Source organism: Papio anubis, chromosome 4 (assembly GCF_008728515.1).
Source record: "Papio anubis isolate 15944 chromosome 4, Panubis1.0, whole genome shotgun sequence".
Taxonomy (NCBI): Eukaryota; Metazoa; Chordata; class Mammalia; order Primates; family Cercopithecidae; genus Papio; species Papio anubis.
The window spans coordinates 167541388-167556824 of NC_044979.1; the positions used below are offsets into that span (position 1 = coordinate 167541388).

Here is a 15437-nt window from a genome sequence, read left to right on the forward strand (position 1 = left end):
CTTGGAGGTTGTTCAGTGGTCCTCAGCAACAGCTTTGTGGGATGTGCCAGAAGGTTTCCATCCATAAAAGCCATGTGTCCAAGTCCTCTTTGTATGCAAAACTCTACAATTTTGTGACCCTTCTAGCATTCCCTCTTACTGATCTCCAATAATTTTTCCAAGCAAGAATGTTGAGCTCTACCTCAAACATACTCAAAGTGCAGCATTGCATAGTACGTTCTCAAACATATCACTAGCGCTGATACTCCTTCCCTGCACCCCTAACCTGTCTCTCCTCCTCAGCCTCCTCAGTACCACTCAGAATGCATTGGTCCTGCATTCTGAGTTTGCCACCTGGCACGTGCCCTTCAAATGTCTCCACTGCGTCTTTGCCTTTCCCTTTCTGTTGCGTGCCATCATTCCCATTCTGATTTTAACAGCAACCTGCTGATTTCCTGCCACAGTTTCCTACTTTCCATTTTGAGCCCCTTTAATCCACTTATACAACATAACTACTCCCCAAATTATTTGGCCATACTACTTGTATCTGCCTAACCCCTATTCCTACCCCGGCGGGTGTGTTCCACTAAACACACACAGGGAAATGCTGCTCAAATAGCTCTGTGTGTGCCTTGTTCATTCTTGTTTCCATTTCTTTGTTTATGCCCTTTTTATCTCTCCAGCCACACAACCAGCCAGCCAAAGATACATGAGCTCACACACATGCAGTCACTACCTGCGTGGCGTCCCCTCTTCATGTAACTGTTTCTGAGTTCTCTTTCTCCCTTCATTGAATTCCTCTTGTGGTCAAAAGTGGTGCAATTCAGCATTTCTTATTCCTTTTCCACTGATCACCCCCTGAAAGGACTGTGCTCGTTTATTTGTTCGCATGTTGCTTGCCTGTCTTCTTCCCCACTCAAACCCCAAGAGGGCAGGTCTTTCTCTGGTCCCCAGTACCCAGCACCTATAGTCTTGCCTGGGGCAGAGAGCCATCCAGCAAGTATTTGTGGAATGACTGTTTATGCATCTGTCCCCCTAACTCCACTGTGAGTGGGAACCAGGTCTTAGTATAGGTCTGAAATTAGCAAATGATTTTTAGCGGGAGCTGTGGGCTCCAGCACCTGTCGTTATCTGAAATGCCGTAATTCAGAGGGGGCCACCTTGGAATTGGGTCTCGAGGGTCTTAATTTCAATCAGTCTCATTGGATTTGTTTTGACTGGAAATCTTAGTGCCTGTTTATAAAGTACATATTCCCTTGGGCGCTTTTGAACACTTGAGACCTCTTGGTAGGCAGACATTTCATCCCCATCAGGAAATCTCATCAAAACGATGTTAGATTTGCACATCAGGAAAACAAAAATCCTCTAAGAAGATGTTTCTGTTCTCAGATTGGCTTTGGATAGGGGCAGTTAAGCTTATTCAGAAGGTATTTCAACCACATCTGAGATGTTGGGTTGGGGCCAGGTGGCAGAATCTCACAATGAACAATAAAAAAAAATCAGGGCAGGAAGGAAGGGCACCTCCCCAGCAATTTCTCTAGTTACAAGCCACAGCAAAATTTAAGAGTAGAGCAAAACGCCGGGTTTTGGTATGAGGCTTCGTTTCTGAGGGCTGAGTGGTAACCTGGCTCACAGTTTGGCTGTGACTGGAGCTTCCGGTGTGGGGGGCTTTTCCTGTATTTTTTGGTCAGCCTTTTCCAGGTACCACCTTGTAAGCCATCCTTGGAAAACCACATAATGGCAATACTACTCTTAATTGAGGTCCCTGACGTCTCCCAGGTGTTTCTTACATTGCTTGGTCTGGGCCTCCTTGCCGTTGACTTCTTCCTGCCATAGCATTTGGAGAGAGCAGAGGGCCATGGTTCCCTCCTCAGGAGGTGGTTCCTGACGCTCTTGAAACTCCTGTTTTTCTCTGTGGTCGCCTTCCGGGTCTTCACATTCAAGTGCTCTCACCCAAGCCTGCCTTTTCTTTCTCTCTTTCTCTCTTTCTCTCTTTCTCTCTTTCTCTCTTTCTCTCTCTCTCTCTCTCTCTCTTTCTTTCTTTGTTTCTTTCTTTCTTTCTCTCTCTCTCTCTCTTTCTTTCTTTTTTTTTTTGAGGTGGAATTTCACTCTTGACACTCAGATTGGAGCGCAATGACGCGATCTTGGCTCAGTGCAACCTCCACCTCCTATGTTCAAGTGATTCTTCTGCCTCAGCCTCCTCAGTAGCTGGGATTACAGGCACCTGCCACCACGCCTGGCTAATTTTTGTATTTTTGCTAGAGATGGGTGCCAGGGTGTGCAGGGGCTTCATGCACAGCTTGCAGCACAGCAGCGAGGGGATGAGCAGGTAGTGGTCCAGGCTGATGAGGCAGGGGTTGGGGATGGAGGTGCTACACAGGCTGGTCTCAAACTCCTGACCTCAGGTGATCCACCTCCCAGAGTGCTGGGATCACAGGCATGAGCCACCGCGCCCGGCCTCACCCAACTCTTTGAACGTGACACTGAGCGTTCTACAAAGATGGCTTTGAAGAGGGCCTGTTGAGGTTGGCATGGAAGCAGCAGCTCTCATGCTTCGGTGAAGCCCATGTCTCCAGTGTCTTCCCCTCCCCAGGGGACCTGACTCCACTTTCATGTGTATGTCTCTCTTTTCAGAGGTGTGAACATGTATGCCATGCTGACCGGGACGCTGCCTTTCACGGTGGAGCCTTTCAGCCTGAGGGCTTTGTACCAGAAGATGGTGGACAAAGAAATGAACCCCCTCCCCACTCAGCTCTCCACAGGTAATGCACCTGCTATTCTAGATCACGGTTCAGGACTTCTGTTGTGACCAGTTCGGGTCCACCTGTGAAACAGTATTTGTTTTGCAGCAATGGTATTATGTCTATCCCATGATTGTAAATTTCTTTCTAGTGTTAAATCAAAATGTCAAGGGGTGGTTGGGTTTCCCATCTCTCAATGGGCACTCGTGCCTTTCTTTTTTTTTTGAGACGGAGTCTCGCTGTCGCCCAGGCTGGAGTACAGTGGTGTGATCTTGGCTCACTGCAAGCTCCGCCTCCTGGGTTCACGCCATTCTCCTGCCTCAGCCTCCCGAGTAGCTGGGACTACAGGCGCCCGCCACCTCGCCCGGCTAGTTTTTTGTGTTTTTTAGTAGAGACGGGGTTTCACCGTGTTAACCAGGATGGTCTCGATCTCCTGACCTCATGATCCGCCTGTCTCAGCCTCCCAAAGTGCTGGGATTACAGGCATGAGCCACTGTGCCCAGCCTCACTCATGCCTTTCACCTGTATCCTTTTCTGTTCCTTTATAATTCTGAACCCCTAACTCCTCCTTCCTCTTTCTGCACAAAACACGTAGATCCAAAGGATCTGATATTCTCCATTTGAAAAATAATTGCAGGCTTGATTGTTTTAAAACTCACCATATTATGATGTTGACTTGGAAAAGAGGATTTGTGGTCACATTTCCAATATATCTTCTTTCTGCAATTATTGTCAAGAAATGTTTGTTGCATTGAAGTTGGGGCTGCAATTTGTTTTGTGAGTTGAGTTTTTGAGCCTGTTCAAAAGCTTTTAAGTATATAAAGGTTAAGTTACTTGATTGGACTGAATCATCAGGTGTGTTTGAAAAGTTCTCTCAAGCTTTAGCTGGTTCACATTTCAGTAAACAGTTTGTATTAAGGTTTGGTTTCAGATCCAGTAAATCAGTACAATTTGTTCTTTTGTTTGGTTCACAATTCAAGTTCCTGGCCTTGGCTTGGCTTTGATGAGCATTTAATTGGCTCCTTAGAATAAACTCAGCTTCACTGAGATAAGGCTTTTGACCAAAGAAGAAAGCAGTTATTTAACTGCAACTTATGATATTTATGATAGTTAAAATATAGCATTTTATTTTACTACTGTTATGCATTTTTCTTCTGAGTTTAAAAGCACGCATGAAGCTGACCCTGAATTTATCTTGCCAAGTGGAATCCAAGTGGAGACACATTCTTGTATGCAATGATCTAATTCAGCCCATACTGTCTCCTCAAGGGAGGGGAGAATCTCTGGAGGCTTGAAAGCAAAGGAGGCATTAAGTCCTTGGGAAGATGAGTTACAGCTCTGTCATTATAAAAGAAATATTTCTGCACTGAGAGTCATAACTCTCAGAGTTAGAAAATGTGCAAAATGTCAAACGTATTGTCATATTTAAGTTTTAGAGCTTTCAGAAATGTCGAAAGTGCGGCAGAGCACTCTGAGGTGTGCCCCTTCATTCATTCATTCTATATTTCATACTCATTATGAAATAATGAAATAATATACTCATTAGCTTATTCCATGAATATGTATTGTGCACCAATTGTGTGCTAGGTGTGTTCTAGATTAAGGAAGACAGAGAACAAACCAGTCTCTACCCTTATAAAGCTTATATATCCGCAGGGGAGGCTAAAAATAAATAAATGGGTAATAAATATATGTGGTATTTGGTAATGTTAAGTGCTCTAAAGAAAATAAAATAAATTGGGACAAGGGGATAGAGAGTAAAAAGGTTTTTTTTTTTTTTTAACAAATAAGATTATTTTAAAAACTTTTCATTGTGATGTAATTGTAGATTCACACACAATTGCTAGAAATAATACAAAGAGATCTAAATAGCCCACATGAGTAATTTGTGTGACAGCCACCACAGTCAAGATGCAAGACAGTTCCCTCACAAGGTTCCCTTGTGCTGCTCCCCTGTAGCCACAGCCACCTCCCTTCCTCCTGCTCTCCCCAAGACCTGTCAGCCACCACCCTGTATCATCTATAATTTTGTCATTTCAAAAATGTTATATGTAAATCATTTTTTTTCCCACAAAGCATAATTCCCTTGAGATAATCTGAGTTGTTTCTTTTTATTGGTGAGTAGCATTCCCTGGTGTGGATATACTGCTGTTTGTTTCACCATTCACCCACTGAAGGACCGTTGTTTTATTCAAGTGACCCATAACAAAGGACAATAGGTGGATGAATGCACCCCCACAGTTGGGAAAGGCAGACAGTGCTATCTTTGAGCCTGATGAGAGCCTGAGGAGCTGGAGAACTGCTGGTCTGCTACCACTTCACTGTATTAGTCAGAATAGACCAGGTTATGCTGCAGTAACAATCAGCCCCCAAGTCTTAGTGGCTCAGGACCACAAAGGTTTATTTCTCACTCATGCTACATCTCAATTGAGAGTTGGATCAAATGTTGAAAGGTTCTGCCCAGCCAAGGGCCCAAGGCCGATGGAGCAGCCACCATTTCCAGCATTTCTGGTTCATGCAGAGGGAGAAAGGGAAAGAGAAAGAGAAGCTCTTTCACCAGCAATTAAATCTTCCACCAATCTTCCAGATGTAAGTGGAAGCTTTCTAAAACATGGCACATGGCTTCACCCAACTAAAGAGAATGGGGCAGTGCAACCCTACCATGTGTGCTGAAAGTGAAAAGCCAGAAATATTTGTTGATTAGCGTTAGCATGAGCCCCACACAGCTGTGGGAAAAGGAGCCGACAAACACAGGTAGGTTAAGAACACAAGAAAATCAGTCTCATTGCTTCAGAATCATACCTTGTTTTTACTTTCAATAATATTATACAATCTTAGCAGGTTGAGCTCTAAGTGTTTTTTTTTTTTATTGTGAAAATTAAATTTAACTTTAAAGAAGCAAGAGTTGCAGTTCTGAAGATGTTAAAAGATAATCCAAAAGTAGTCCCAAAGAAGACATATTAAAAATGTTCCCAGCAATTTCAGCATCACTGGAATTGCTGTCCAACCTCACATAGCTCCTGCTTTGAGCAGACAGCTTTGCGTTGGCCTTAAGCTCTGTGTGTGCTTGTTAAAGATCTTCACATTCCTGTAGTACTTTGTTGTCTTGACTTGTCAAGCATGAATTGCATTTCTATATCTGATTTTCTAATTAGGGAATCTGATGCTCTCCCCATCTCCCCCTTTTTAAAATAACTATTGGGATATAGAAATATCTTTTTTCAACTAGGATTGAAATCCTTTGAGCCAGGTCCCAAGTGAAATGTTTGCACATGATAGACGCTCAGGGAATCTAGGTTGCTGACTCTGGTGTTAATGTGCCTGTGTGACCTGGAAAGGTGGCCCGTAGATTATTTTGATGACTCAGGATTGGGAATTGTCCTGATCCAGTAGGGCCCAGAGCAGTGCACCAGCTGCTGAGGCAGCCCAGGGAGTCTTACCTGGTTTATAGAGTGAATGTCTTCAGGTTTGAGTATCAGCTGCTGCCCTTCTGACAGCCTCCCATTTTTCCCATCCTTTGCATCCCATCAAGTTTATCTCCTCTCCCTTCCAACCAGCCTGGCCCTGCTTATATCTGAAAATACTAGCTTACCAGTAACATGAGTAGCTGCCATTTATTGAGTGATCCTTTGTAGGTGTTTTTCATGTGGTGTTGTTTTCATACAGTCCTGCAAGGTAAGTCCTTGTTTACTAGTGAGGAAATTGAGTCTCAGAGAGATTAAGTCTGCTTGACTGAAAACCTAGATTTTCCTACCATGCTGTGTTATTTCACTCTTCTCTGATTTTGTTTAGTATAAGATGCACCCCCCTACAAAAAGTTGGAGGTATTATCTATTGTCTGTATGTCCTTATGTTTTGAGTAATGTCAATCCAAATAGAAAATATGCCGGTTTTATTGTGCCTCACTAATGCACATCTTTACTAATTGGATGACTCTGTCATTCATATTTGTTTTTGTTTTTGTCTAAGACAAGGTTTCACTGTGTCGTCCTGGCTGGAGTGCAGTGGCACAATCATGGCTCACTGCAGCCTCAACCTCCCAGACCAAGCAATCTTCCTGCCTCAGCCTCCCAAGTAGCTGGGACTGCAGGCACATGCCACTATGCCCAGCTAATTTTTTTTTTGTGGGGGGGTATTTTTTATAGAGAGAGGGTCTCCCTATGTTGCTCAGGCTGGTCTTGAACTCCTGAGCTCAAGCAATCCTCCTGAGTCAGACTCCCAAACTGCTGGGGTTATAGGCATGAGCTACTGCACCTGGCCCTGTCACTCATACATGTAATTATCATATCTATTAATTCCACTGCTCTTTTTGAAGATTAAGTTGGAAGATTTTTTACCAAACTTGAGTTGAAAACAGCATTATTGCCCTTGTGAATCCACAGAACACGCTTCCAAAGAACTGTCCTTCATTCATCTGTGTCATGCCATTTGCAAACTTAAGCTTCGAGGGCCTTTCTAAGTCTCTCTTGTACACACTTTCTTTTTGCTTGTTGGCACTTGTATGTCACAGAGTAGCAAATGCCTTTTATGGCTGAGCAATTTTTCAGACTGCTTCCCTTTTCATCACTACACCACAACGCTGGCATTTATAATACATTCCAAGCAGTCAGTTCAGGTGATGATGGTTTTGTGCCGTGAATTCTCCAAAGTCAAGCTGGAGGAGAAGTGTTAGCTTTCATGAGGGTTGAGCCAGTGCTAATGACGATGTCCAAGAAGGCACGATGATGAGATGATCAAACAGTTCTTTAGCTTGGGAAGTGATGAGGAGGGAGCTTTGAGCGCGGAGGAGTCTCTATTTGCATCTATCCGGCTACGCTAATGTGAAAAGTCTGATGACTTTGCCTGTCACCTGCAGCCGTTTCACTTAGTACTCTGTTTAGGTGCTCACACAAGCCAGTCCAGACTTTGGAAAGCTGATGACTCGTGAAAGAAAGTGGGGTTTGCGATGGAGGAAGGTGTGCTGCGTGTTACGTTGAGCAGGGTGGTACTATTTTGCCAGGCTTGAGTGGAGAACCTCAGTGTTATCTCAGAGAGGTAGAGGGCGGCATGTGGCCTGTGGCCATGCCTGGCATGACTTTCCAGGATGCTGAGGAATATTTTAATATCTTTTGCTCATAAGGCATAGGGGTTTTCAGGACCCTAAAACAAACTTCAAAGAGCTCTAAGGATATTCTCAAAGTCCTTTTTGGATAGTAATGCAATGTCTGTGACGTCCAAAGGAAGAAAATTCGTCAGTGGAGATTTGAACTAAAATTACTTGCGCTCATCAGCAGTTTTTGAGGATGCAGAGTGCTCAGTTATGAAAATAGAACAAAAATGCACATCCAGTTTGTCCTTAGCACTTCTGGTTCATCATACTTTGAAAAAGCCTGGACTGTTGCCCAAGTCCTTTGAGGCAACCCTGGGTTGTTGCCCAAGTCCTTTGAGGGTAAGCAACAGCAATGTCTCAGAAAACATTAACTCAACAGCCCACTCGCTCTGATTCATTAAGCCCTCATCTTCTTTATCTGACCAATAGATGCCCCCGGTTAAGATCTAAGTGACTCTTGCAATGCAGGGATGTTAAGGGAAGCGAATAGAGATTCTGCAAAGCAGAGATCTGTTTGATTTTTGGGTTATTAAAGAACATGGATGAAGCTGGAGGCCATTATCCTTAGCAAACTAACACAGGAACAGAAAACCAAATACTGCATGTTCTCACTTATAAGTGGGAGCTAAGTATAACCAAGAGGACACCATGGACACCAAGAGGGGAACAATAGACAGTGGGGTCTACTTGAGGGTGGAGGGTGGAAGGAGAGAGAGGAACAGAAAAAGTAACTATTGGGAACTAGGATTAGTACCTGGGTGATGAAATAACCTGTACAACAAACTCCCATGACACGAGTTTGCCTATATAACAAACCTGCACCGAACCTAAAGAAAAGGTTAAAAACAATTTTTTTTTTTTTTTTTTTAGAGTTTTAGCTGGGTATCCAGCGATAACACTTACAGTGGTAAATGTACCTCATGGTCTCCACGCATGCATTTCTACCCACTCCACTGTTTTTTGTTTTTTGTTTTTTTTTTGAGATGAAGTCTTTCTGTGCTGCCCAGGCTGGAGTACAGTGACATGATCTCAGCTCACTGCAACCTCTGCCCCCTGGGTTCAAGCAGTTCTACCACCTCAGCCTCCCAAGTAGCTGAGATTACGGGTGTGCACCACCATGCCCGGCTAATTTTTGTATTTTTAGTAGAGGTGGGGTTTCTCCATGTTGGTCAGGCTGGTCTTGAACTCCTGACCTCAGGTGATCGACTCACCTCGGCCTCCCAAAGTGCTGGGATTATAGTCGTGAGCCTCCGCTCCTGGCAATATTTCCTTTTTTCAAAATTTCAGTATGTTTTTGGGGAACAGGTGGTTTTTGGTTACATGGATAAATTCCTTAGTGGTGGTTTCTGAGATTTTGGTACATCCATCACCTGAGCAGTGTACACTGTACCCAATGTGTAGTCTATTATCTCTCGCCCCCTCCTACTCTTCCCTCCAAGTCCCCTAAGTCCATTGTGTCATTCTTATGCCTTTGCACCTTCATAGCTTAGTTCCCACTTATAAGTGAGAACATACAATGTTTGGTTTTCCATTCCTGGGTTACTTCACTTAGAATAATGATCTCAACTCCATCCAGGTTGCTGCAAATGCCATTACTTTGTTCCTTTTTATGACTGAGTAGTATTCCTTGGTGTGTGTGTGTGTGTGTATATATATATATGACACATATGACATAAATATGTATATGACACATATATATCATATATACAGTCACATTTTCTTTACTTTTTTTTTTTTTTTTTTTGAGATAGAGTCTCACTGTGTCGCCTAGGCTGGAGTGCAGTGGCGTGATCTCGGCTCACTGCAATCTGCCTCCTGGGTTCATGCTGTTCTCCTGCCTCAGCCTCCGCAGCAGCTGGGACTACGGGCGCCCGTCACCATGCCCGGCTAATTTTCTGTATTTTTAGTAGAGACGGGGTTTCACCGTGTTACCCAGGATGGTCTCGATCTCCTGACCTGGTGATCCACCTGCCTTGGCCTCCCAAAGTGCTGGGATTACAGGCGTGAGCCACCGTGCCTGACCATATGTCACATTTTCTTTATCCACTTGTTAGTTGATGGGCATTTGGGCTGGTTCCATATTTTTGCAGTTGTGAATTGTGCTGCTATAAACATGTGTGCAAGTGTCTTTTTCATGTACTGACCTATTTTCCTTTGGGTAGATATCCAGTAGAGACTACCCACTATTGAAAGGGAGATGACCTGGTAACCTCTTCAACAGGATGGGAACCCACCCTGGTGGTGGGTTGACCATGAAGGTTGACCTGGCTGCATGACCTAGCAAAGATTATTTCTCTTGAGTTGATTCTGGCATCACAACTGGCCCGTTTTTTGATGGCCTAATTTTTACCCTGCAGAAAATGGGTTGAGAAAAGGCTCAGCATTTCCTCAAGAACAATGTTAAAATGACAACTTAAAACTTTTGAGAAAGTAAGACGTTTTATGACTTCTCCTTGCAAAGAAGATTACCTTAGAACACTGAAAAAATAACTTTGAAGAGAAGAATGGAAAAATTGGGGGAGCAAGCACATTATTATTTTCTGGGGTTCATTATTTGGTATGTTGGAAATCAAGTACAAAGCTACATAAAAGAATTCTTTATATTGCAAGAACATTATAGCAATACTTTGTAAAATAAGGGCTAGAGCATAAGAAAATATCACAGTCCCACAAGTCAAGCAAGACAAACCGTCTGCATTTTGAAGTCATCCCTGACATTCTTTGCCTATATGTGGGTATGCTGTATATTCTCCTACAATTTGGTAGCCTTAGAAGAGCCTTCATGGGCTGAGTGTGGTGGCTCACACACTTAATCCCAACACTTTGGGAGGCTGAGGCAGGAGGATCGCTTGAGCTCAGGGGTTTGAGACCAGCCTGGGCAACTTGGCAAAACCCCATCTCTACCAAAAAAATTAAAAAATTATCTGGGCGTGATGGTGCATGCCTATAGTCTCACCTACTTGGAAGGCTGAGGTGGGAAGGTCACCTGAGCCAGAGAGGTCAAGGCTGCAGCGAGCCATGATCGCACCTCTGCACTCCAGCCTGGGCGACAGTGTGACACTGTCTCCAAAATATAAAAAATAATGAATAAAATAAATACAAAATAAAAGGCTTCATGTGCATTATAAACGCATTTTTACCTCTCATACAGTTGTCTCCATTGTTATTATCTTAAAGTATGCAAATATTCTGCTTAGAGACGAATTAGCTTATCTCTAGTGCTTGAATGGACAACAAGTGCTCTGTAAATATTTGTGAAATGAAAGGAAACCCAGGGCATTTAAAACATTATTTTTGGCCAGGCGCAGTGGCTCACGCCTATAATCCTAGCACTTTGGGAGGCCAAGGCGGGTGGATCACGAGGTCAGGAGTTCAAAGCCAGCCTGGCCAAGATGGTGAAACCCCATCTCTCCTAAAAATACAAAAATTAGCCCGACGTGGTGGCAGGTGCCTGTAATCCCAGCTACTCAGGAGGCTGATGCAGAGAATTGCTTGAACCCGGGAGGCAGCCTGGGTGACAGAGCGAGACTCCGTCTCAAAAACACAACAACAACAACAACAACAAAACATTATTTTTCCCTGGGATGGAAGGAAAAGGGGTTGTAGGGGTTTTATAGGTTTTCAACAGTTTCTCGTATCTTTTCCTTACACACTGTGCTCAGCATGACTAATGTGATACAGTGAACTTCAGGTGGCTTGAAAAAGAAAGACAAAATATATTAGCATCCTGTCCATCTAAGCAGTCCCTAAGAGTCCCCTAAGAGACAGTGCAAAAGGAGGCACCCATCAGGCGGACATGGGTTCACAGTGTGGTTTTCACTAGAACTTTTTACACAAACTAGGATTTTAAAGTCTGGGTCACTAATGCAGAGGTTTCCTAACACTTTAACAAAAACGCGTGGCGCTCTGGTGTCTTGACAGCCTGATTGACTGCGCTGGGTGGGCGTGGGCTCTGTGCAGCCTGGGCGAGGCATCATCGAGTTTGGAGAAGAGGTGGGCGGCCACACAGAATGGCTTTAAAAGAAAGGATCAGAAAGCAGGACCTCTCTGGCCTCTTGAGACTCTGAGTGTCCTGTGGTCCCCAGTTGGGAGGTCTAACTTAGGATGCCTGTACACTGCTGGCTTCTCCCTGAGTACCCAAAAACCTTCCTTGCGAGCAGGCATTTTCTGTTTATTTTCTTTCGTTCCTACAAGCCTGTCAATAGAACATCCCTTTGGCTCACCTATAAGCAACAAGAAAAGGCCACAGGTTGTCTTGGGAAACACAGGGGATGGGGAGACCCAAACTGGTTCTTGCTTTATCATGCACCAGTTGCTCCCCTTGGACAGAGAACTTAAATTCTTTGGATATGTGGTGTGTATTTTTTAAGGAGAGAGAGATGGAGAAACGGGATTTTTCACACTCCTCCTGTCTGAAGGGAGGTGGGGCTGAAACCAAGCTCTATGAATCCTTGAATCAGAACCCTGCCCAGAGACCCAGAGATCACCCCAGCAGTGGCTCGGGATGGGCAGGCAAGGTGGCGAGTCCCCTGTGATGGTGGCTTTCACTGGTGTCTGCGTTCAGCCTGTAACATGCGCGCGTTCTTTCCCGAATGTCTCCCAGGTGCCATCAGTTTCCTGCGCTCTCTCCTGGAACCGGATCCTGTGAAGAGGCCAAATATTCAGCAGGCACTGGCGAATCGCTGGCTCAATGAGAATTACACGGGCAAAGTGCCCTGTAATATCACCTATCCCAACAGGTAATTTCGTGTACCCAGAGGGACTCCTCGGGAGAGATGCGGCCTGTCCTATGAGCCCCGAGCAGTTCCGGACAGAAAGCTGTCCGTGATTGAAGGAAAAGCCATGTTGTCTCTTGGCTATCTCCCCTTCCCACTAACATCCACACCCACACATCCACAAGAGGAAGCGTAGACAGGGCCACCGTGTGCTGTTGTGCCCTGTACCCTGCAGGGTCGCCTGGAGGAGGGGTGAATGGAGGCTGACATCCAGGCTTTGAGGGTCTGCGTCTTCCCAGGGGGTGCCTCTTTCTAGTTCACACAAAGGGACCTTTGAGACTAGCTGTGGCTTGAGTGTGTGTGTGTGTGAGAGACAGAGAGACAATGTCTATGTCTGCTTGGGTCTCCGTGTGCATGGTTGTTGTGTCTGTGTGTATGTGTTGTGTGTCTGTTTCTGTGTGTAAATTTGTGTGTGTGTGTGTAGGTCTTTGTTTTGTTTTTTGATACATAGTCTGGCTCTGTCACCCAGGCTGGAGTGCAGTGGTGTAATCTCAGCTCACTGCAACCTCTGCCTCCTGGGTTCAAGTGATTCTCATCCCCAGTCTCCTGAGGAGCTGGGATTACAGGCACGCGCCACCACACCAGGCTAATTTTGTATTTTTAGTAGAGATGGGGTTTTACCATGTTGCCCAGGCTGGTCTTGAACTCCTGACCTCAAGTCATCCGCCTGCCTTGGTCTCCCAAAGTGCTGGAATTTCATGTGTGAGCCAACGTGCCCAGCCAGTCTTTGTGTGAATGTGTTTGCGTGTGTGTGATCAGCTCACGAGCCCACCTGCCAACATCAGACAGAAACACATGGGATCACCCCTCCCTTTCCAAACCACCCTTAGATACCTTCTTCTGTCTTGTTCTTGATGTTTATTTCAGCCCTAAGACCCCTGCTTTAAAATGTGGGAGGCAGGAAGGAAAGGCATAGGAGTCACTCATTTCAGGCCGGGTGTCCCCATGGACTTTCTGTGAAGGCTCCACTTTATCAGTTTCCATGAGGAGGGTTCTTTAAGCAAAGTTTGCAGACAGGAACCCACAGCATAGGAGCACTGACAGGTTCCCTGGGGCAGCCCATGCTTCTCTATGTTGGTGCGCTAACTACAAATTCAAAAACATTTCTCTTTTTTTTTTTTTGAGACAGAGCCTCACTCAGTCACCCAGGCTGGAGTGTAGTGGCATGATCATAACTCGCTACAGCCTCCACCTCCTGAGCTCAAGTGATTCTCCCACCTCAGCCTCCTGAGTACCTGCGACCATAGGCGTGAGTCACCATGTCAGGCAATTTTTTCTATTTTTCTGCAGAGAAAGGGTTTTGCCATGTTGCCCAGGCTGGTCTCAAACTCCTGGGCTCAAGCGATCCTCCCGCCTCTCAAGGTGCTGGGATTATAGGTTTGAGCCACTGCGCCCGGCCAAAAACATTTCCTTGTATATTTTTTTCTACTCCTTTGTCCTGTTTCTAACTAACCTGAGCAAGGGAATGAAGGCCCTTAATTTGGCTGTTTTCATGCAAATAAGGAGACCACATGGGCTCAGTACCTTTTAGAGCTAGGGTGTCTTGTACATTTGACCAGGCTTGGATGAAGGCAGAAGAACCACTGACCCAGAGGGGCAGATGGGAGACTGAAAGGGCAGAGAAAAGGGTGTCCTGTGTAGTCACAGTTTCAATGCCTAGAAAGGTCTAGAAACACCCGCCAAGACTTATGAAAGCTGAAGTGCTGAGTCCTTCAAAGAAGATGGCCAGGCAGGGCTCTGCTTGGGATGGAAGCTCTAGAAAAACTTTAAAGGGGCGTGGGAGTCTGCATCCACACTTCAGTGCCAAATTTACACTCACCATGCCCAGAGAGGAGGTGGTTTCACTCTGTTGCCATCTAGAATTCTAGCATTTGGCTCATGGGAGGTAATTTAAACAAAGTCTAGGTGACTTAGGTTACCAAGGGAACCTGGAAATAGATTGCTGTTTTCCAATAACAGCTCGATGTGGGCCAGGATCTGAAACAGACACCAGAAATACTACTCTAAAGCGAGGCAGGGAGCAAAGCTGAAAGGACCTTGCCTCATTATCTACACTCATGATGGAGAGCAGCACGCAGGTACGCTTTCTGTTAAAGGAGGGGGCCTTGGTGGTGGCCACATGAGTCATTAAGCTCATGTAATCACCGCCTAAATGAGCATAATCAATCCACTCAATGCGGCAGCTGCTGGAGAAAGTGGAGCTGGTGTGAGAAAGACGGTGTTTCCCCTCCTTGTTGGCTGCATCTTCATTCACAAAGAATTAGGAGGCGACATCTCATGTTTGTGGCTTTCCCACAGTTTGCAGACAGACTTTGATAGATTAAAACGTAAATTCAAACTCCTATCCTGTTGTTGCCAGATTAGTGTAATGGTTTTTGCATTTGGACTTGGTCAGCAGCATAATGGCCGTACATGAAGCTGGTTCAGTGGACGGTAAAACGGGCTGAGATCTCGTGTGCTAAGGAAAACAGCACTCCGTATCTTCTGTTTATGCGAGGCCCATTGCTCATTTCATGCTAGAGGCAAATCAGTGTTTGGTTTTTAAGTAGTGGAACCAGAATTATTCTTCTTTATTGTTCTTTTTTAAGACAGAGTCTCGATCTGTCGCCCAGGTTGGAGTGCAGTGGCACAATCTCGGCTCACTGCAACCTCTGCCTCCTGGGATCAAGCGAGTCTCCCACCTCAGCCTCCTGAGTAGCCGGGATTACAGACATCCACCACCATACTTGGCTGATTTTTGTATTTTTAGTAGAGACAGGGTTTCACCATGTTGCCCAGGCTGTTCATAAACTCCCGGCCTCAAGTGATTCACCTGCTACAGCCTCCCAAAGTCCTGGGATTACAGGCATGAGC

General features: G+C 45.1%; 1 protein-coding gene across 3 annotated transcripts in view; it reads left to right on the top strand.

Moving 5' to 3' along the window:
• The window catches only part of HUNK (hormonally up-regulated Neu-associated kinase), a 125444-nt gene that overhangs the window by 80329 nt on the left and 29678 nt on the right, over positions 1-15437 (top strand). For all 3 annotated transcript variants that reach the window (XM_021935540.2, XM_021935541.2, XM_021935542.2), the window contains exons 5-6: positions 2614-2741; positions 12413-12548. In XM_021935540.2, coding sequence (XP_021791232.1) covers positions 2614-2741; positions 12413-12548 — 264 coding nt within the window. The remainder of the gene's footprint in view (positions 1-2613; positions 2742-12412; positions 12549-15437) is intronic.